The sequence below is a fragment of the Ranitomeya variabilis genome, chromosome 2 (assembly GCF_051348905.1).
Source record: "Ranitomeya variabilis isolate aRanVar5 chromosome 2, aRanVar5.hap1, whole genome shotgun sequence".
NCBI classification, from domain to species: domain Eukaryota; kingdom Metazoa; phylum Chordata; class Amphibia; order Anura; family Dendrobatidae; genus Ranitomeya; species Ranitomeya variabilis.
The window spans coordinates 887,580,656-887,604,487 of NC_135233.1; the positions used below are offsets into that span (position 1 = coordinate 887,580,656).

General features: G+C 46.5%; 1 protein-coding gene across 7 annotated transcripts in view; it reads right to left on the reverse strand.

Moving 5' to 3' along the window:
• The window catches only part of ATP11B (ATPase phospholipid transporting 11B (putative)), a 192,847-nt gene that overhangs the window by 64,206 nt on the left and 104,809 nt on the right, over positions 1 to 23,832 (reverse strand). For all 7 annotated transcript variants that reach the window (XM_077290435.1, XM_077290439.1, XM_077290436.1 and 4 more), the window contains 4 exons: positions 21,444 to 21,619; positions 15,220 to 15,288; positions 6,221 to 6,294; positions 4,774 to 4,877 (listed from right to left, as the gene is read on the reverse strand). In XM_077290435.1, the coding sequence (XP_077146550.1) occupies positions 4,774 to 4,877; positions 6,221 to 6,294; positions 15,220 to 15,288; positions 21,444 to 21,619 (423 nt within the window). The remainder of the gene's footprint in view (positions 1 to 4,773; positions 4,878 to 6,220; positions 6,295 to 15,219; positions 15,289 to 21,443; positions 21,620 to 23,832) is intronic.

Genomic DNA, 23,832 nt, shown 5'->3' on the forward strand with positions numbered 1-23,832 from the left:
CCTGGGGGTTATAAGTGCTCACTATGCATCTAGATAAGTTCCTTGGGGGGTCTAGTTTCCAAAATGGGGTCACTTGTAGGGGAGCTCCAATGTTTAGGCACACAGGGGCTCTCCAAACGCGACATGGTGTCCGCTAACGATTGGAGCTAATTTTCCATTCAAAAAGTCAAATGGCACGCCTCCCCTTCCGAGCCTTGCCGTGCACCCAAACAGTGGTTTACCCCCACATATGAGGTATCGGCGTACTCAGGAGAAATTGCCCAACAAATTTTAGGATCCATTTTATCCTGTTGCCCATGTGAAAATGAAAGAATTGAGGTTAAAAGAAATTTTGTGTGAAAAAAAAGTACTTTTTCATTTTTGCGGATCAATTTGTGAAGTACCTGGGGGTTTAAAGTGCTCACTATGCCTCTAGATAAGTTCCTTGGGGGGTCTAGTTTCCAAAATGGGGTCACTTGCGGAGGAGCTCCAATGTTTAGGCACACGGGGGCTTTCCAAACGCGACATGGTGTCCGCTAACGATGGAGATAATTTTTCATTCAAAAAGTCAAATGGCGCTCCTTCCCTTCCGAGCCTTACCATGTGCCCAAACAGTGGTTTACCCCCACATGTGAGGTATTGGTGTACTCAGGAGAAATTGTCCAACAAATTTTAGGATCCATTTTATCCTGTTGCCCATGTGAAAATGAAAAAATTGAGGCTAAAATAATTTTTTTGTGAAAAAAAAAGTACTTTTTCATTTTTACGGAACAATTTGTGAAGCACCTGGGGGTTTAAAGTGCTCACTATGCTTCTAGATAAGTTCCTTGGGGGGTCTAGTTTCCAAAATGGGGTCACTTGTGGGGGAGCTCCAATGTTTAGGCACACGGGGGCTCTCCAAACGCGACATGGTGTCCGCTAAAGATTGGAGCCAATTTTTCATTCAAAAAGTCAAATGGCGCTCCTTCCCTTCCGAGCCCTGCCGTGCGCCCAAACAGTGGTTTACCCCCACATATGAGGTATCAGCGTACTCAGGACAAATTGTACAACAACGTACATGGTCCAGTTTCTCCTTTTACCCTTGGGAAAATAAAAAAATTGTTGCTAAAAGATCATTTTTGTGACTAAAAAGTTAAATGTTCATTTTTTACTTCCATGTTGCTTCTGCTGCTGTGAAGCACCTGAAGGGTTAATAAACTTCTTGAATGTGGTTTTGAGCACCTTGAGGGGTGCAGTTTTTAGAATGGTGTCACTTTTGGGTATTTTCAGCCATATAGAACCCTCAAACTGACTTCAAATGTGAGGTGGTCCCTAAAAAAAATGGTTTTGTAAATTTTGTTGTAAAAATGAGAAATCACTGGTCAAATTTTAACCCTTATAACTTCCTAGCAAAAAAAAAATTTGTTTCCAAAATTGTGCTGATGTAAAGTAGACATGTGGGAAATGTTATTTATTAACTATTTTGTGTCACATAACTCTCTGGTTTAACAGAATAAAAATTCAAAATGTGAAAATTGCGAAATTTTCAAAATTTTCGCCAAATTTCCGTTTTTTTTTCACAAATAAACTCAGAAATTATCGACCTAAATTTACCACTAACATGAAGCCCAATATGTCACGAAAAAACAATCTCAGAATCGCTAGGATCCGTTGAAGCGTTCCGGAGTTATTACCTCATAAAGGGACACTGGTCAGAATTGCAAAAACCGGCAAGGTCATTAAGGCCAAAATAGGCTGGGTCATGAAGGGGTTAAAAAAGAAAAACTGAAATATCACAGAGTCATAAGTATTGAGACCCTTTTCTCAGACACTCATATTTAAGTCACATGCTGTCCATTTCCTTGTGATCCTCCTTGAGATGGTTCTACTCCATCATTGGAAGCCAGCTGTGTTAAATTAAACCAATAGGACTTGATTTGGAAAGGTACACACCTGTCTATATAAGGCTGGGTTCACATTGCGTTAGTGCAGTCCGTTCAACGCATGCGTTAAACGGATTGCGTTAACGCAAGATCGCGTTATGCGATAGCGCTAGTGCAGATGCTCTATCTGCGCTAGCAGCGACAGACCCGCGACGCTGCAGACCGCGTCCGAGGGTCCTTGATAGAAGGACGGCACATCGCTAGAGCATGCCTATTATGGCATGCGTTGGCGATGTGCCCGATAATAGGGGTTAATGGCAGCTTTAACGGACTGCGTTACACCGCGTTATGCCGCAATGTAACGCAGTCCGTCTAATGGACTGCCATAACGCAGTGTGACCCCAGCCTATGACCTCACAGCTCACAGTGTATTTCAGACCAAATGAGAATCATCAGGTCAAAGAGACTAGCCAAGGAGCTTTGAGACAGAATTGTGGCAAAGCACAGATCTGGCCAAGGTTACAACAGAATTTCTGCAGTACTCAAGGTTCCTAAGAGCATAGTGGCCTCCATAATCTTTAAATGAAAGAAGTTTGGGAACACTAGAAGTCTTCCTAGACCTGGCTGCACAGCCAAACTGAGCAATCGTGTGAGACGAGACTTGGTGAGAGAGGTAAAGAAGAACCCCAAGATCACTGTGGCTGAGCTACACAGTTGCAGTAGGGAGATGGGAGAAACATCCACAAAGTCAACTATCACTGCAGCTCTCCACCAGTCGGGCCTTTATGGCAGAGTGGCCCGATGGAAGCCTCTCCTCAGTGCAAGACATATGAAAGCCCACAAAGAGTTTGCTATAAAAAAAAAAAAAAAAAAAAAAAAAAAAAACAACACATGAAGGACTCCCAGACTATGAGAAATAAGATTCTCTGGTCTGATGAGACGAATATAGACCTTTTTGGCGATAATTCTAAGCGGTATGTGTGGAGAAAACCTGGCTCTGCTCATCACCTGCCAAATACAATCCCAACAGTGAAACATGGTGGTGGCAGAATCATGCTATGGGGGTGTTTTTCAGATACAGGGACAAGATGACTGGTTGCAATTGAAGGAAACATGAATGCGGCCAAGTACACGGATATACTGGATGAAAACCTCTTCCAGAGAGACCTGAAAATGGCTGTGCACCAACATTCATCATCCAACCTGACGGAACTGGAGAGGATCTGCAAGGAAAAATGGCAGAGGATCCCCAAATCCAGGTGTGAAAAACTTGTGGCATCATTCCCAAGAAGACTCATGGCTGTACTAGCTCAAAAGGGTGCTTCTACTCAGTACTGGGCAAAGGGTCTGAATACTTATGACCATGCGATACTTCAGTTTTTATTTTTTAATACATTTGCAAAAATTTCTACATTTGTTTTTTTTTTCAGTCAAGATAGGATGCAGAATGTACATTAATGAGAACAAAAATGAACTTTTTTGAATTTACCAAATGGCTGCAATGAAACAAAGTGAAAAATTTAAACCGGTGTGAATACTTTCCGTACCCATTGTATACTTGAGGAAAACTGGCAGCACTGCATTTGCCTCTTGCACCTTTCCAAATCTTTCTGCAGTGCTGCCAGTTTTCCACGTGAATATATATATATATATATATATATCCACACTGACACAGCCTGTTAGACCCTGCTTATGGCAGGATCCAACATATCACAGTGCACTGAGGCAATTATGGTCGTAGGGTCTCGACAAGTTTAAGGAGGAGGCCTTCGCCCTCTATTAAACATCTAAATGCTGAAGTTGCGATTGACAGAGGAATCTAGGGGCTTAAACTGCCACAATCGATGCCAAACCCGATTGTGGCTGATGGTCTGCTATAATATAAAGTTAACACCCACTATATTCTTACCTGTCGGGCGGCATTATTTACTAAAATTTCCAGCACCGTCAGGATAAGTAAATAAAGGATTAAGGACCTTAATGACAACCTGTAAAAAGGCATATCAGTGGTTGTTAAGGGTTAAATATCAAATTGTCTAATATACTTGGGCTAGTTCACTTGCAATAGATTAACGGATCTGCAAACCGGAAATGAGCATGCAGCACTAAAAGACATCTTTTAGTGCAGGGCCAAAACTAATTTGCAGTAGCGATGAGCTCTTGCACCGAATCATGAATAGAAGTAGCTGGATGCCATCACTGATACTTTTAGATGTGTGTTATCTAACTGCATCTTTGTGCCAACTAAGGAAGGGATGGGCTAACACCAATTAGTATAAATAGGGGGAGCTGTTGTAGCAGTTAGGTAGCTGGGGAGCTGCTGTGGAAAAGGAGAGCTTTACTCTGATGCATCAGGGGCTTTGTCCCCCCAGTTAGTAAGTGTCTATGCCAGAAAACTGGTATAAATAAATAAATTGAAAAAAATCACTAAATTTTTGTGCAATGCAAAGGTGAGAAAACATTTTGCAACTTTTGGCATTTCCATTCCAGTTTGGGGCAGTTCTGCCAAAATGGTGTAAACTATGAAGCACTCGGAAGGAAGGGGCTGACTGCACCAACTTATCAAATTCTTCAAAAGAGGTCACGATTTGTATTCCAAAAATATTACTCCAGTAACTCACTGGAGTAACAAGTCTGGTGGGGCGCATGGAAGCCAGTGATAAAATGCATTGAATTCATTAAGTGGCGTGCGTTTCTTAATGAATTAGGTGCATCTTATTTCTGCCCCTCATTAGGACTCTGACTTAGAATGTTCACTGCAAGAGAAGAGGGTGACAAAAAGGCGAGCTCAAATCATGAGAAATGGTTCATACAGTTTGCTGGACATTTTTGGACAACCCGTTACAAGTGGTTGAATTATATTTTCAGACAAAAATGTCACATGGAAGTATTAAAGACATGAAAAAAAATATATGTCATAAATAAAACTTACTAAAGCAAATTCATCTACATGCAGTCTCGTTCTATCTATTTCCCCATTTTTGGCATTTGGAAGGATGGCAGACTCCGCTCCTTTGGTGAAAAGTATCTTTTCCCCTGGAAGGAATTAATGACATTTAAACTCATTAAAAAATGCTATTCTTAAAAGCGATAGACACATTTGCACAGATTTGTTCTAATTGTTTGATTATTTCACAAATGCAAATGGTCACAATTCAAATTTTCCTACTATTTTGCTGCTGTGGAGTCTGTGTGACTCCTGCAAATGGCCAGAGGTGCAAGCAGGACACTACACCTGGTTGCTCTTGGCAAGGGCTGAGGTCCTGTTCTCTCTGCCCTATTTCATCCTTCTCTAACTATTAGAGATAGTAGCAAGAGAGAGGACAGAGATTGCATACAACAGAGAAGACTGCATTAAAGGGGTAAAGGACCCAGATCCTGCTGCTGGATAGATCATACAGGCAGTGCAAACAGAAAATGAATCCTCAGCAGAACCTTCAGTAATGGGGGAGAGTAGTGAAGAACACATAAAGCATTAGTGTGAAGGAAAGATCACACAGAGCAAGCATTAGTGTAGAGCAGAGGTCCCCAACCTGTAGCTCGGGAGCCACATGTGGCACGCGGTCCCTTGAATTGTGGCTCGCGGCTGCCTTCCAGCTTGGTGCATTAGCTCCAGATTTAGTATACTGGTATGAGGAGCACATCTCAAAATGGTGAACTTTGTGAGTAGCCCTGCACAGAAGAGCAGATTTGGGTACACTTCTACTGGTCTTGGGGGTTTAGAGATAATTTAAGTATGGTACGCTGGAGACAGGATGATACTGTCGGTCAGAGGAGGTACTTGAAGCTGGATGTGACGGTTGGGAGTGCGTGATGGAAGAATGCTGAATGGGGATGTGGTGGGAACCCCTGGATCTTGGTATACTGCTTTTGGATGATTTGTGTGGAAAAGCATTGGTTATCATTATACCCGTAATGGGGGCTTTGGTTGCCACTACTGTGAGGGGGGGGGGGGGGGGGGGGGGGCAGTAGCTGGATGTGGCTCTCAACCCTCTTGCAGACCTGAATGTGGCTCTCAAGGTCAGAAAGGTTGGGGACCACTGGTGTAGAGGACAGAACTCACACCATGGCACAGGGTAGGTGAAATTATTTTGGAGCCGTAAAAAGGATAAATCAGAATAGTGATGAAGTTGTGCGGATACATGAAGACAACAGCATCCTGTACATGGACCTTACATGTATCATGAAATGTGAGGAACATTGCCCATATGTGTCATATCTGAAGCTAGAAGCAGTTTGAAACTGCATATGAGGGGGCTGAATATGAATGAAGATGGCAGACGAAACACAAAACAAGAAAAAAGAAAAAGAGTAACAACTCTGCATCACTACTAACATTAGTAAAAATCAATTTCCCCATAGCCCTTATGTAAACTTACCAGAAGGACTCTCAACAATGACACTCATCCGGCGCCGATTTGCATCAAACTCCAACACATGAAGAAGCTTGTACCTATTTAAAAAAAAAAAAAAAAAAAGAAGAGAAAAGGTGATTTTTGTTTACTTACCGTAAAATCTTTTTCTCCGAGCCACTCATTGGGGGACACAGGACCATGGGTGTATGCTTGCTGCCACTAGGAGGACACTAAGTAGACAGAAAGATTAACTCCTCCTCTGCAGTATACACCCCTTCACTGGATACAATTTCAACCAGTTCGGTAGTAAAGCAGTAGGAGCATGAACAAAGACAACTATGTCAAAACCAAAGAAGTAACAACAAGCCAAAACAGGCTAACAGGGTGGGTGCTGTGTCCCCCAATGAGTGGCTCGGAGAAAAAGATTTTACGGTAAGTAAACAAAAATCTCCTTTTCTCCTACGCCTCATTGGGGGACACAGGACCATGGGACGTACAAAAGCAGTCCCTGGGTGGGGAGCAATATGCTAATACCCCATGTACCACTGGCTTACGGCTTAAGGAACTGCCGCTCGCAGAATGCGCCTGCCAAGGGCGGCGTCTGCAGAAGAGATAGAATGAATGTGGTAATGCTTGGTAAAAGTGTGCAAACTGGACCACGTCGCAGCCTTGCAGACCTGCTGTGCCGACGCCTGATGCCGAATGGCCCACGAGGCGCCCACCGACCGAGTGGAATGAGCCTTGATCCCAGCTGGGATAGGCACACCTTTGACACGATAGGATTCTTGAATGGCTGACCGAATCCATTTTGCCAGAGTGGCTTTTGAAGCAGGAGAACCCCTCCTGGGCCCCTCTGGAAGTACGAACAGGACGTCTGACGCGCGAAAAGAAGCCGTCCTCGAGACGTACCGACGAAGAGCCCTCACCACATCAAGAGTGTGTAGAGCCTTTTCGATGCGATGGACAGGTGTCGGGCAGAACGAAGGTAGGACAATCTCCTCATTGAGGTGGAAAGAGGAGACGACCTTGGGCAAAAAGGTGGGAGAGGTCCTCAATACCGCCTTGTCCGGATGAAAAATTAGAAAGGGAGGGCGGCAGGAGAGCGCAGCCAACTCCGAGACCCGTCTGATGGACGTGACGGCTACCAGGAAGATTACCTTCCAAGAAAGGAAGGTTAAGGAAACGTCCTGCAGCGGTTCGAAGGGAGCCTCCTGAAGAGCTCCGAGAACTAAGTTGAGATCCCACGGATCCAAGGGTGACTTGTAGGGAGGGGCCACACGGGAGACTCCCTGGAAAAAAGTTTTCACCGGCAACCTATTGGCAATCTTCCGCTGGAAAAGAACTGACAATGCCGAAACCTGACCCTTTAGGGAGCTAAGGGCAAGTCCCGACTCTAGTCCGGACTGAAGAAACTCCAGTATGGAAGGAATAGAAAATACTAGAGGAGACCGTCCCTGTGCCTCGCACCATGAGAAAAAAATTCGCCAGGTACGGTGGTAACTACGCATGGAAACAGGTTTCCTAGCTCTGATCATGGTGGAGGACACCCTGGGAGAGAAACCCGCTTGGCCTAGAATCCAGGACTCAACAGCCAAGCCGTCAAAGACAGGGCCCCTGAGTTCTGGTGGTAAATTGGGCCCTGTGAAAGAAGATCCGCGCGATCCGGGAGACGCCAGGGGACGTCGGTTACCAGCTGAACCATTTCGGCGTACCATGCCCGACGCGGCCAGTCTGGCGCGACGAGAATCACTGGTACCCCCTCTGCCCTGATCTTTTTGATGACCCTCGGTAGTAGGGGAAGAGGAGGAAAAATGTACGGGAGGCGGAATTGGCGCCAAGGCAGGACCAGAGCGTCTACTCCGAGGGCCCGTGGGTCGAGGGACCGAGCAAGGAACTGAGGAACCTTGTTGTTCATCCTGGAAGCCATGAGATCCACATCCGGGGTCCCCCAGCGATGGCAAATCTGCTGGAAGACCTCCGGGTGGAGGGACCACTCTCCGGAGGCGATGCCCTGGCGGCTGAGGAAGTCCGCCGCCCAATTTTCCACACCTGGAATGTGGATCGCCGAAATGGGCGAATGGTTCGACTCCGCCCAATGGAGGATGTGAGACACCTCGAGCATGGCCGTTCTGCTGCGGGTTCCGCCCTGACGGTTGATATATGCCACGGCCGTGGCGTTGTCGGACTGGATTCTGACTGGATGACCTGCCAGAAGTCGGTGAAACTGGTACAATGCTAGCCTGATAGCTCGAATCTCGAGGATATTGATGGCAAGGCGAGACTCTTGAGCGGACCACCGCCCCTGGGCTGTGTGATGGTTGAAGACCGCTCCCCAGCCCATGAGACTGGCATCGGTGGTCACCACCAGCCACCGTACTGGGAGAAAGGACCTTCCCTGAGTTAGGGAGGACTTCAGCGTCCACCATTTGAGGGCCTTCCTGACCCGAGGGGACAGGATGAATCGGCGGTCGAGGGAGGACGGATTGCCGTCCCAAGCCGACAATAGTGCATGCTGCAGGGGACGGAGGTGAAACTGCGCAAAAGGGACCGCTTCCATGGCCGCTACCATCTGCCCGAGAACTCGCATGCTGGCGCGAATGGAGTGGGATACTGGACGAGAAAAACGCTGGGCTCCCTGCTGCAAGGCCAAAACCTTGTCTTGAGGGAGTATGACCAGACCGCGGGAAGTGTCCAGTATCATCCCCAGGAAGGAAATCTGTTGAGCCGGAATTGGAGAAGATTTTTCGAAGTTTATCTTCCATCCCAGACGAGAAAGAGTATCCACCGTGAGAACGACGGACTCTTCGCACGCTGGGTAGGAAGGACCCTTTATCAGTAGGTCGTCCAAGTACGGAATTACCACCACTCCCCTGGAATGAAGAATGGCCATGGCAGCCGCCATGACCTTCGTGAAAACTCTGGGAGCGGTGGCGAGACCGAAGGGCAAGGCCACAAATTGGAAGTGTTCCCCGCAAAAGGCGAAGCGAAGGAACTGCTGATGCGGAGGGAAAATCGGTATGTGCAGGTAGGCATCCTTGATGTCTATGGATGCCAGGAATTCTCCCTTTTCCATAGACGCGACCACAGAACGGAGGGATTCCATCCTGAAGTGTCTGATTTTTATGAATCTGTTTAGTAGCTTCAGGTCTAGGATCGGACGAAGAGATCCGTCCTTCTTTGGGACCACGAACAGATTCGAATAGAAACCCTTGAATCTTTGTTCTAGGGGGACCGGAATGATGACTCCGTCCCTTTGTAGTGCCCGTATTGCCTGGAGAAACGCTGTGGCCTTTGACCTTTGAGGGCAAGATTGGAAGAAGCGTGTAGGGGGGGGGGGAGGAAAATTCTATTTTGTATCCGGTGGACACCAGTTCTCTGACCCACTCGTCGGAAACGACTGAAAGCCAGGTTTGATGGAACAAGAGTAGACGTCCGCCTACTTTGTCGGAGTCCACCGGATGATGCAAGGAGTCATTGGGCGGAGGATCCCTGGGATGCGGATCCCTTAGATCCGGGAGGTTTAGGCCTGGGTCTCCAGTTACGATTAGGTCTGTAAGAGACCTGGGTGCCTCGGCCACCACGTGAACCTCGTCCTGATGCGGGGGTAGAAGATGAGGAAGACCAGTTGGTATTGGGCCGAAAAGGCCGAAATGGAGGTTGCTGCTGGTATCGAAAGGGCCGGGTAGGCTTTTGCTGGGGGAGAAATTTACTTTTCCCTCCGGTAGCATCCGAGATCATTTGGTCCAATTTTTCTCCAAATAACCGACCAGCCTGGTAAGGCAGGGCAGTTAGAGAACGTTTAGAAGCCGAATCTGCACGCCAATCCCTGAGCCACAGGGCTCTCCTGATGGAGATTGCATTGGCGGCTGCCTGTGCAGCGCAATTAGCTGCGTCCATAGAGGCGTTGACTATGAAGTCTCCAGCCTGCACTATCTGGTTAACCAGAATGCTGGCTTCTGGAGGTAAATCACTGGCTTGGATATTAGAGGAAAGAGTCTCAGTCCAAGAGACCATAGCCTTAGCCACCCAGGAGGCGGCGAAGGATGGGAAGAGAGACGCTCCTGTGGCCTCGAAGGCGGAACGGGCCAGATAATCAATCTGACGATCGGAGGGATTCTTAACGGAGGAACCGTCCGAAAGAGACAGGATGGTCTTGGACGCGAGGTGTGACACAGCCGGGTCCACCGAGGGAGACTGTAGCCAGTCTTTGACTAATTCCCGAGAAAAAGGGTATTTGGCCTCTATGAATTTTTGTCCTATGAAGCGTTTATCTGGGCGATCCCTATGTTTTTGTACAACCTCCTTGAAGTGGGGGTGAGTGACAAAAACATTTTTAACCCGTTTAGTTTTTTTGAAAGACACCGCGTGTTCGGGTTCCGATGCGGAGTCCTCGGTCACCTTCAGGGTCTGGTTTACCGCCTCAATGAGAGAGTCGAGAGACTCCTGGGAGGAGGGGGGGTCCTGAACGTAGGAAATGTCGGACTCATATTCAGAGCCATCCGATTTAGGAGAAGGGGACCGGGAAGCAGAGCTTGCGGGTACTGAAGGGCCCGCTAGCTGATGGTCAGGGGATGAAACGTGAACACGTTTTCTAGAGCCCCGGGTGGAAAGTGACCGGGTACGCCCCCTGCTGGTAGACGAATCCATATCGTCGTCTGAATCCTCCGTGGTCCGACCTGGAGGGGGGCCCCGGAGGGAGTCAATTGCCCTGGCTAGGGAAGCCACAGATCGTGACAGAGAGGTTGCCCACTCAGGGGGACTAGGCTCTACCGGGTCGACGGCTGCGGCATCGGCGACGGTACCGGCGTCGGCAGGGGGCGGCTGCACAGAGGGCGAAACGCAATCTGCACACAAAGGGCTAGTGTGGGCTCGGGGCAGGGCCGCATTGCAAGTGGCACATACAGTAAAAAATACTGTGTGCTTCTTGTTACCCTTTTTTGTCTCCTTGGATTGAGACATAGTGCCTTAGGGACAGAGCGGGCAGTTATGCAGAGAAAGGGTTAAGCTTTTTTGAAGCAGCTTACCCACGGTCCTATCTGTGTCCCCAGAGAGATAAGGCGTTCTCTTCTCCTTGGGCTCCGTGCAGGGAGAGAGGAAATATGGCCCCCGAGATTTGGAGGGCGCCTCTCGTCCCAGACGAGAAGCGCTGATGTAGGGGGGCGGAGCTACGGCCAGGGGAGGAGATTCTTCCACTGCGGCCTACTCCGGCTGAAGAAGCCGGGGATTAAATTTCTGGGCCCTGCCGACGATGAGCGGCGGCGGCCGCGACGGAGCGCCGCCTAGCACCACCGACCCCCGGTCGGCGGTGCCTCTCCCTGGGGACCCGGACCGCATCGCTGCCGCTAAGGGGGAGCAGGGGGGAGTCCCCTGAAAGTACTTACAGCCGCCATGTCCCGGTTCTCACAGGTCTGTTGCTTCTGTGAGGAAGTGAACTCGATCCATGCACCCTGGATGGGGATGGAGAGGCCCCTGAATGTATCACGCTGCTGCAGCAGATGGGGGCTGCGGCACAACATCCCCTCCGGACTGCATTCTTCTCCAGAATTACATTGCTGTAATGCAGGGTCCTGGAGGGGGTTGGGGGAAATCGGAACCGAGAGGAACCGTTGCCCTGGCGCAACCCTTTCGTGCGCCATACGTCGCAGGAGAGGAACGGGGAGGTATACTCGCCGTGCTCGCCTGTTGTTGATTCGGGGGAGAGCGGACCTTATGAAAAAAAGGACCCGTCGCCCCCTTCACTCCGTTAAATAAAAAATTAAAAATTTACATAAAATTAAAATTAAAATAAAATTGGGGTCTGGGAAAAAAGACCCAAGTGCCTCCTAAGACACTAAGCAAGAACTGGTTGAAATTGTATCCAGTGAAGGGGTGTATACTGCAGAGGAGGAGTTAATCTTTCTGTCTACTTAGTGTCCTCCTAGTGGCAGCAAGCATACACCCATGGTCCTGTGTCCCCCAATGAGGCGTAGGAGAAATTACCATTTTTATACAAACAGGACAAGAGAATATAACATTTCCTGCTGATCGCTTCATTTGATTTAACTTCTTTTTAAACTGGGTTGATATATGAAAAGGGGGTACACGTTTGCGCTACAATTAACAGATATCCTCAGGAGAAATCCAGGAGTTTCTATAAACTCAAATAAGGGTATGTTCACACCGGGCTTTTTTTGACGCTTTTTTTTATGCTAATTTTTAGCTGTTTTTTTACAGTACCAGCAAAGCCTAAGATTTCAGAAATCTCATGCACACACTGTTTTTTTTGTCATCAAGATTTTTTTCTTTGCTCCTTTTTTTTGGACATAGAGCATGTCACTTTCAGCATTTTTGCAGTGTTTTTCACCCATTGGCTTGAATGGGTGTTGAAAAAACACTGCAAAATCGCAGCAAAGGCGCAGGTATCATTACTTGCAGCTTTTTTCTGCAGAAGAGTCATGGACATTAGCATGGACAAAGACGCAATTTAGCCCAAAGACGAACCAAAAACACACAAAAAAACGCACCAAAACCGCAACAAATCCGCAACAAAAATGCACCTAAGGCTATGTGCACACGTTACGGATTTCCTGCAGATCCGCAGCGGTTTTTGCGGTGCAAGTGATTTACAGTACAATGTAAATCAATGTAAAACAAAACAAAACACTGTGCTAATGGTGCGGAAAATTCCGGGCGGAAACGCTGCGGATTAAAAGAAGGAACTTCTTTTGTGCGGATCTGCAGCATTTTTGTACCCAATCCATTATAGAAATCCACAGGGGTAAAAAACGCAAGAAATCCGCACAAAATCTGCAGCCAATCCACACAAAATCTGCATAAAAACGCAGCAAATCTGCACCTGCGTTTTCTGCCAAGAGATGCAGAATCCGCCCAAAAATTTCCAGAGGCTAATCCACAACGTGTGCACATAGCCTAAACCTGCGTTTTTGCCGCAGTTTCTTTCCTGCCAAGAAATCAGGACAAGAAAGCAGCAAAAAAAAGTGTGAACATGCGGATGGCATAGACAAATCACTAGGATCCCAGTGCCGCAAAGGCTTCATTCAAGGAGTAGGCATTAAAATACGTTTACAGGATATGGAACAAAGTCCAAAGCAATGTTTACATTTTTTCCAGAGTAATACAATTTATAGTTATAGAGAAGATATAATTTAGTTAACACCTACAGTGTTAAAGCAACACAAGACAGCATTACACTAGGCAAGGGGGGAAAGAAAAAGGACCCAAAACAACCATATATACCGTATATACTCTAGTATAAGCTGAGATTTTCAGCCCAAATTTTTGGGCTGAAAGTGCCCCTCTCGGCTTATACTCGAGTCATGATCGGCGGTGGGGTCGGCGGGTGAGGGGGAGAGAGGACTGTCGCATACTCACCTAGTCCCGGCGCTCCTGGCGCTCCCCCTGCCCGTCCCACGGTGGTCTTCGGTGCCGCAGCTCTTCCCCTATTCAGCGGTCACGTGAGACCGCTCATTAAAGTTATGAATATGGACTCCACTCCCATAGGGGTGGAGCCGCATATTCATTCCTCTAATCAGCGGTAACGGTGACCGCTGACGGAGTAAGAGGCTGCGGCACCCGGAGACCAGCTGTCCGGGATAAGGAGCCAGGGACGCCGGGAGCAGGTAAGTATGTCATAGTTACCTGTCCACGTTCCACCCGCCGGGCGCCGCTCCGTCTTCCCGTCCTCTTGCTCTGACTGTTCAGGTCAGAGGGCGCGATGACGTACTAGTGTGCGCGCCGCCCTCTCTGCCTGAACAGTCAGTGCGGAGAGACGCCGAGACGGGACACTGAGGAGCTGCGGGCAGCAAGAGAGATGAGTATGTCATTTTTTTTTTTTATGGCAGCAGCAGAATTATATATTGCACAGCTTTCTATGGAGCATCTATGGGACCATAATGAACGGTGCAGAGCATTATATATGGCACAGCTTTATGTGCAGCATCTATGGGGCCATACTGAATGGTGCAGAGCATTATATATGGCACAGCTTTATGTGGAGCATTTATGGGGCCATAATGAACGGTGCAGAGCATTATATGTGGCACAGCTTTATATGGATCATCTATGGGACCATAATGAACGGTGCAGAGCATTATATATGGCACAGCTTTATGTGGAGCATCTATGGGGCCATAATGAATGGTGCAGAGCATTATATGTGGCACAGCTTTATGTGGAGCATCTATGGGACCATAATGAACGGTGCAGAGCATTATATGTGGCACAGCTTTATGTGGAGCATCTATCGGGCCATAATGAACGGTGCAGAGCATTATATGTGGCACAGCTTTATGTGGAGCATCTATCGGGCCATAATGAACGGTGCAGAGCATTATATGTGGCACAGCTTTATATGGAGCATCTATGGGGCCATAATGAACGGTGCAGAGCATTATATGTGGCACAGCTTTATATGGAGCATCTATGGGGCCATAATGAACGGTATGGAGCATCTATTTTTATTTTTGAAATTCACCGGTAGCTGCTGCATTTTCCACCCTAGGCTTATACTCGAGTCAATAAGTTTTCCCAGTTTTTGTGGCAAAATTAGGGGGGTCGGCTTATACTCGGGTCGGCTTATACTCGAGTATATACGGTAACTAAAATGATAACCCCTTCTCAATCACTATATTCCGCCAAGTAAAACAACAACAGCCTACACTGACATCTGATGCTGACATCATTCCAGCAGTATCGGCTCCAGGTCCCGGGGTTCATCTGACACTGCTCCTAATGAGACGCTCAGTTCTCGCTTACTTTGGACAAAAAGGACATGGGAGGAAGTGATAACTGCCGCTCTCTCACCTCCGCCAGATGTCAGTTTCATAAGTAGGAAAAGAGAGTGATGTGACGGATTAGCAGAGCTCACATGATGTGACAAGACATAAGGTCATGCGAACCCCGGCACTGTTCCAGGGATGTTGCACTGGAGGCAAGTATAGGCTATTATTTTACTTGAGATGTTGTTGTCAGCGTAGTACCTAACCACATTAAATATTTTTCCTCCTATTTATATAAAGTGTTACCTCTCCAGTTTGCCAAGGATTTTGATTTCCATAGTTTCTCCAGTATTACCAAAAAATGCAACACCCATCCTGTGATCAAAAGAAAATTAAGTTATTACCTTGAATAGGAGTTAATCATCATTATCTTATCTAAAGCTCAGTAATTTAAAAAAAAAAAAAAAAAAGTAAGAATTGTCTGTGAAAGTCCCTGAAAATAAACGTATAATAACTTCTTAATGACCGCAAATACGTCTTTTTACTGACCTGCGATATAAGAGAATAGTATCCTCTGACATGTGACAATCCAGCAGCTGTCGGCTGTACACTATAGCTGACAACATGCTGCATCAGCCACGGTCAGTGTTAGCAACGACCATGGCCATTTAACCACTTAGATGCTGCTGTCAAGTGACTACAGCATCTAAATGGTTAACAGAGCGTGGGGCTCCCTCTTCAACCCCATTGGCACCCTGAGATCATGACTGTGTGGTCCTGATGTTTGTCATAGCAGTTCATGGCCAAATAACGGTCTTAAAGTTTGCCGGCTATAGCGATCTGTTCAGAAGTTAGCGACATTTAGGTGGTAAAAATCAACTTTTTCATTCCTGTTATACCACTTTGTATTAATTCCTGAAAATCACCTGAAGGGTTAATAAACTACCTGAAAGCAATTTTGAATACATTGAAGGTGTGTTTTTAAAATGGTATTACATTTGGAGGTTCCCAATATATAGGAGTCACTTCAAAACTGAACAGGTCTCTTAAAAAAGTTTTGCAAATTTCCTTGAAAAAGTAAAAAATGAGTGCCACATTATTAAACCCCCTAAAATGATAATAAAATAAGACAACAACATATAAAAAATGGTGCTGATGTAAAGCAGACATGTGGGAAATGTTATCTTTTAATGTTTTTGTGTGATTTGACCATCTGGATTAACCCCTTCATGACCTTGCCGTTTTTTGCAATTCTGACCAGTGTCCCTTTATGAGGTAATAACTCAGGAACGCTTCAACGGATCCTAGCGATTCTGAGATTGTTTTTTCGTGACATATTGGGCTTCATGTTAGTGGTAAATTAAGGTCGATAATTTCTGAGTTTATTTGTGAAAAAAATGGAAATTTGGCAAAAATTTTGAAAATTTTGCAATTTTCACATTTTGAATTTTTATTCTGTTAAACCAGAGAGTTATGTGACACAAAATAGTTAATAAGTAACATTTCCCACATGTCTACTTTACATCAGCACAATTTTGGAAACAAATTTTTTTTTTGCTAGGAAGTTATAAGGGTTAAAATTTGACCAGTGATTTCTCATTTTTACAACAAAATTTACAAAACCATTTTTTTTAGGGACCACCTCACATTTGAAGTCAGTTTGAGGGTTCTATATGGCTGAAAATACCCAAAAGTGACACCATTCTAAAAACTGCACCCCTCATGGTGCTCAAAACCACATTCAAGAAGTTTATTAACCCTTCAGGTGTTTCACAGCAGCAGAAGCAACATGGAAGTAAAAAATGAACATTTAACTTTTTAGTCAAAAAAATGACCTTTTAGCAACAATTTTTTATTTTCCCAAGGGTAAAAGGAGAAACTGGACCACGAACGTTGTTGTCCAATTTGTCCTGAGTACGCTGGTACCTCATATGTGGGGGTAAACCACTGTTTGGGCGCACGGCAGGGCTCGGAAGGGAAGGAGCGCCATTTGACTTTTTGAATGAAAAATTGGCTCCAATCTTTAGCGGACACCATGTCGCGTTTGGAGAGCCCCCGTGTGCCTAAACATTGGAGCTCCCCCACAAGTGACCACATTTTGGAAACTAGACCCCCCAAGGAACTTATCTAGAAGCACAGTGAGCACTTTAAACCCCCAGGTGCTTCACAAATTGATCCGTAAAAATGAAAAAGTACTTTTTTTTCACAAAAAAATTATTTTAGCCTCAATTTTTTCATTTTCACATGGGCAACAGGATAAAATGGATCCTAAATTTTGTTGGGCAATTTCTCCTGAGTACACCGATACCTCACATGTGGGGGTAAACCACTGTTTGGGCACATGGTAAGGCTCGGAAGGGAAGGAGCGCCATTTGACTTTTTGAATGAAAAATTATCTCCATCGTTAGCGGACACCATGTCGCGTTTGGAAAGCCCCTGTGTGCCTAAACATTGAAGCTCCTCCACAAGTGACCCCATTTTGGAAACTAGACCCCCCAAGGAACTCATCTAGAGGCATAGTGAGCACTTTAAACCCCCAGGTGCTTCACAAATTGATCCGCAAAAATGAAAAAGTACTTTTTTTTCACACAAAATTTCTTTTAGCCTCAATTCTTTCATTTTCACATGGGCAACAGGATAAAATGGATCCTAAAATTTGTGGGGCAATTTCTCCTGAGTATGCCGATACCTCATATGTGGGTGTAAACCACTGTTTGGGTGCACGGCAAGGCTAGGAAGGGGAGGCGTGCCATTTGACTTTTTGAATGGAAAATTAGCTCCAATCATTAGCGGACACCATGTCGCGTTTGGAGAGCCCCTGTGTGCCTAAACATTGGAGCTCCCACACAAGTGACCCCATTTTGGAAACTAGACCTCCCAAGGAACTAATCTAGATGTGTGGTGAGCACTTTGAACCCCCAAGTGCTTCACAGAAGTTTATAACGCAGAGCCATGAAAATAAAAAATAATTTTTCTTTTCTCAAAAATGATTTTTTAGCCCACAATTTTTTATTTTCCCAAGGGTAATAGGAGAAATTGGACCCCAAAAGTTGTTGTCCAGTTTCTCCTGAGTACGATGATACCCCATATGTGGGGGTAAACCACTGTTTTGGCACACGTCGGGGTTCGGAAGGGAAGTAGTGACGTTTTGAAATGCAGACTTTGATGGAATGCTCTGCGGGCGTCAGGTTGCGTTTGCAGAGCCCCTGATGTGCCTAAACAGTAGGAACTCCCCACAATTGACTCCATTTTGGAAACTAGACCCCCAAGGGAACTTATCTAGATGTGTAGTGAGCACTTTGAACCCCCAAGTGCTTCACAGAAGTTTATAACGCAGAGCCGTGAAAATAAAAAATGTGTTTCCTTTCCTCAAAAATATTTTTTTAGCCCAGAATTTTTTATTTTTGCAAGAGTAACAGGAGAAATTGGACCCCAAAAGTTGTTGTCCAGTTTCTCCTGAGTACGCTGATACCCCATATGTGGGGGTAAACCACTGTTTGGGCACATGCCGGGGCTTGGAAGGGAAGTAGTGACGTTTTGGAATGCAGACTTTGATGGAATGGTCTGCGGGCATCATGTTACGTTTGCAGAGCCCCTGATATGCCTAAACAGTAGAAACCCCCCACAAGTGACCCCATTTTGGAAACTAGACCCCCCAAGGAACTTATCTAGATGTGTGGTGAGCACGTTCAACCCCCAAGTGCTTCACAGAAGTTTACAACGCAGAGCCGTGAAAATAAAAAATCATTTTTCTTTCCTCAAAAAAGATGTTTTAGCAAGCAATTTTTTATTTTCACAAGGGTAACAGGAGAATTTGGACCCCAATATTTGTTGCCCAGTTTGTTGTGAGTACGCTGATACCCCATATGTGGGGGTAAACCACTGTTTGGGCACACGTCAGGGCTCGGAAGGGAAGTAGTGACATTTGAAATGCAGACTTTGATGGAATGGTCTGCGGGCGTCACATTGCATTTGCAGAGCCCCTGATGTGCCTAAACAGTAGAAACACCCCACAAGTGACCCCATTTTGGAAACTAGACCCCCGAAGGAACTTATCTAGATGTGTGGTGAGCACTTTCAACCCCCAAGTGCTTCACAGAAGTTTATAACGCAGAGCCGTGAAAATAAAAAATAATTGTTCTTTCCTCAAAAATTATGTTTTAGCAAGTAATTTTTTATTTTTGCAAGGGTAACAGGAGAAATTGGACGCCAACAGTTGTTGCCCAGTTTGTCCTGAGTACGCTGGTACCCCAAATGTGGGGGTAAACCACTGTTTGGGCGCACGTCGGGGCTTGGAAGGGCGGGAGCACCATTTGACTTTTTGAACGCAAGATTGGCTGGAAACAATGGTGGCGCCATGTTGCGTTTGGAGACCCCTGATGTGCCTAAACAGTGGAATCCCCTCAATTCTAACTTCAACACTAACCCCAACACACCCCTAATCCTAATCCCAACTGTAGCCATAACCCTAATCACAACCCTAACCCCAACACACCCCTAACCACAACCCTAAACGCAACACAACCGTAACCCTAATTCCAACCCTAATCCTAACCCTAATCCCAACCATAACCCTAATCCCAACCCTAACCACAACTGTAACCCCAACACACCCCTAACCCTATCCGTAACCCTAACCACAAGCCTAATCTTAACCCTATTTCAAACCCTAGCCCTAATTCCAACCCTAACTCTAATTCCAACCCTAACCCTAAGGCTATGTGCCCACGTTGCGGATTCGTGTGAGATTTTTCCGCACAATTTTTGAAAAATCTGCAGGTAAAAGGCACTGCGTTTTGCCTGCGGATTTACAGCAGATTTCCAGTGTTTTTTGTGCGGATTTCACCTGCGGATTCCTATTGAGGAACAGGTGTAAAACGCTGCGGAATCCGCACAAAGAATTGACATGCTGCGGAAAATACAATGCAGCGTTTCTGCACGGAATTTTCCGCACCATGGGCACAGCGGATTTGGTTTTCCTTAGGTGTACATGGTACTGTAAACCTGATGTAAAACTGCTACGAATTCGCAGCGGCCAATCCGCTGCGGATCCGCGGCCAATCCGCTGCGGATCCGCGGCCGATCCGCTGCGGATCCGCGGCCGATCCGCTGCCGATCTGCTGCGGATCCGCTGCCGATCCGCTGCGGATCCGCGGCCGATCCGCTGCGGATCCGCGGCCGATCCGCTGCGGATCCGCGGCCGATCCGCTGCGGATCCGCGGCCGATTCGCTGCGGATCCGCGGCCGATCCGCTCTGTGTGCACATGCCATAACCCTACCCCTAACCCTAACCCTACCCGTAACCCTAACCCTACCCCTAACCCTACCCATAGTTCTAACCCTAGTTCTAATCCTAACCCTAGTGGAAAAAGAAAAAAAAATATTTTCTTTATATTATTATTGTCCCTACCTATGGGGGTGATAAAGGGGGGGGTTTATTTATTATTTTTTTATTTTGATCGCTGTGGTAGAACCTACCACAGCGATCAAAATGTACCTGTAATGAATCAGCCAGCCGGCAGATTCGGCGGGCGCACTGAGCATGCGCCCGCCATCTTGGAAGATGGCGGCGCCCAGGGAGAAGACGGACCGACTTCGGGAGGCTCGGTAAGTATGAGGGGGTGGTGGGGGGGTGGATCGGAGCACAGGGGGGGGGATCGGAGGACGGGGGAGCGGACAGGAGCACGGGGGAGCGGACAGGAGCACGGGGGAGCGAACAGGAGCACGGGGGAGCGAACAGGGGGACGGAGGGGGGTACCGGACAGAACGGAGGACTGGGGAGGAGATCGGGGGCGGTGGGGGGGGCCAGAACATGATTTCCAGCCATGGCAGATGCTATTGCAGCATCGGCCATGGCTGGATTGCAATATTTCACCATTTTCATAGGTGAAATATTGCAAATTGCTCTGATTGGCTGTTGCACTTTCAACAGCCAATCAGAGCGATCGTAGCCACGTGGGGGCAAAGCCACCCCCCCTAGGCTGAAGTACAACTCCCCCTCTCCCTGCAGATCGGGTAAAATAGGAATTAACCCTTTCACCCGATCTGCAGGGATGCGATCATTCCATGACGCCACATAGGCGTCATGGGTCGGGAAGGGGTTAAAGGGAGAATCAAAGTTTGAAAATTTGTAAAATTTCTGATATTTTTATTACAACAAGTAAAACATAACTTAAATTTATCATTATCATAAAGCATAATGTGTCACGAAAAAACAATCTCAAAATCAATGGATATGTTGGAGCATTCCAGAGTTATTACTACATAAAGTGACATGTCAGATTTTAAAAAATTGGCCCGTCACTAATGGGTTAAATACATACCAAACAGAGCTTGTGTGGCCGCATGGGGAGTGTCTACAGTACTGTGGTATGGGGTTGTAATGTTGGCACATGTGCTTCTCTACTGCGTGACATGTGAAATGGGTTCAAGGGGGTATTCAGATTTATTTCTCCTATTCATAGGAGGGGATTTTCAATTATCACTTGTTAAAGCAAATGTCACTTCATAAAGACTGGACAGATCCTCACCTTCTGGAGGCTTCAACCAAGGCTTTTTCGTCAGGGGAGGATGCATAATATTCCAGTTGTGAGGAGATCCCATTGGAAAATCGGAGCCCATCACCACAACCATCAGGCTGGTCATGACTTATTTGTACCGTGTGGCAGAGGGAAACCGCTTTAAAGAAAAGTTCTTCTTCTATAGTCTAATAAATGGAAATATATTTTGAACATACATTTGTTTTTAGGAGCATAGTTACATAAAAGGCAGCACAATACAGCAGACCGCAAACGGGTGTTCATAAGTGATTGCAGTCTCACAATATCTGGCTGTGGTACAGCCACGCGTTTGGCTGCAGGCACCAGGGAACACACTAGGAATAGGTCTCTGCAGAAACAAGCAAGGAGGGCAGAGCATGGCCAGCCACAGCACTGACCACTTGCATCTCTCATACATAGTGCATCACCGGAGACTATGAACCCGATTCATTAAGAAAAGCATTGTATACACGCCAGTCCTAATGAAGAGGCGTGCATGAGTAGGATGAGCCAAGTTCATTAACTAGGTGCTGTGCGCCTCTGGCAGAGAGGTATTCAATCTCTGGCCGAAGTAATATTTCTAGCCAAAGATGCACTGCTAAAGTGGCATATCTCTTCATATAGTAGACAGGCAGGTGTAGCCATACCCCATCTCGCCTATGCTCCCCCCATTTTCGCAAACCTGTATGATGTTGGTCTGAAAACACCAAGTGTACAAACATTTTTGAACAATTCCTAAGTTGTGCTAAAATGTTACGACTTATTGTGGTGTATGACGCCAAAAACCTAGTGAAAACACCAAAATTAATCGGGGCCTCTGTCTTCAACAGCATTTAAACGCCAAGATACAGGCAGGGCAGAGATCACGAGATGCATTAGGCTTAGAGGATCTATCGCCATCATATATCACAGTATTCAGCACATATAACTAAACATGGAATTAGCTTTGGACATGTAATGACTGAGAATATAGCCATTATTATTTTTATTATTATTATTTATTATTATAGCGCCATTTATTCCATGGCGCTTCACATGTGAAGAGGGGTATACATAATAAAAACAGGTACAATAATCTTGAACAATACAAGTCATAACTGGTACAGGAGGAGAGAGGACCCTGCCCGCGAGGGCTCACCATCTACAAGGGATGAGTGAGCATACAGTAGGTGAGGATAGAGCTGGTCGTGCAGTGGTTTGGTCGATCGGTGGTTACTGCAGGTTGTAGGCTTGTCGGAAGAGGTGGGTCTTCAGGTTCTTTTTGAATGTTTCGATGGTAGATGAGAGTCTGGTATGTTGTGGTAGAGAGTTCCAGAGTAGGGGTGATGCACGAGAGAAATCTTGTATACGATTGTGGGAAGAGGAGATAAGAGGGGAGTAGAGAAGGAGATCTTGTGAGGATCGGAGGTTGCGTGTAGGTAAGTACTGGGAGACGAGGTCACAGAAGTATGGAGGAGACAGGTTGTGGATGGCTTTGTATGTCATGGTTAGGCTTTTGTACTGGAGTCTCTGGGTAATGGGGAGCCAGTGAAGAGATTGACAGAGCGGAGAGGCTGGGGAATAGCGGGGGGACAGGTGGATTAGTCGGGCAGCTGAGTTTAGAATAGATTGGAGGGGTACGAGAGTGCTCGAGGGGAGGCCACAGAGCAGGAGGTTACAGTAGTCGAGGCGGGAGATGATGAGGGCATGGACTAGGGTTTTTGCAGATTCTTGGTTTAGGAATGTACAGATCCGTAAAATATTTTTGAGTTGAAGGCGGCAGGAAGTGGAAAGGGCTTGGATATGCGGTTTGAAGGAGAGATCAGCGTCAAGGATTACCCCGAGACAGCGAGCTTGTGGGACTGGGGAGAGTAGCCATTTTCTGTAATGGATAGGTTCATTGGGGGGGTCGTGTGAGATGGGGGAAAGACAATGAATTCGGTTTTGTCCATGTTAAGTTTTAGAAATCTAGCGGAGAAGAAGGATGAAATAGCGGATAGACATTGAGGGATTCTGGTTAGTAGGGGGGTGATATCTGGTCCAGAGATGTAGATCTGTGTGTCGTCAGCATAGAGATGATACTGAAAACCGTGAGATTCTATGAGCTGTCCCAGGCCAAAAGTGTAAATGAAGAAGAGAAGGGGCCCTAGAACTGAACCTTGCGGGACTCCGACAGGTGGTGGTGTGTGAATGGGAGACGCTGAATGTTCAGTCAGTGAGGTATGAAGAGATCCAGGATAGGGCCAAGTCTGTAATGCCAAGGGATGAGAGGGTATGTAGTAATAGGGAATGGTCCACTGTGTCAAAGGCAGAGGACAGGTCCAGGAGGAGGAGGATACAGTAGTGTCGCTTGCTCTTGGCGGTTAATAGGTCATTGGTGACCTTAGTTAGGGCAGTTTCA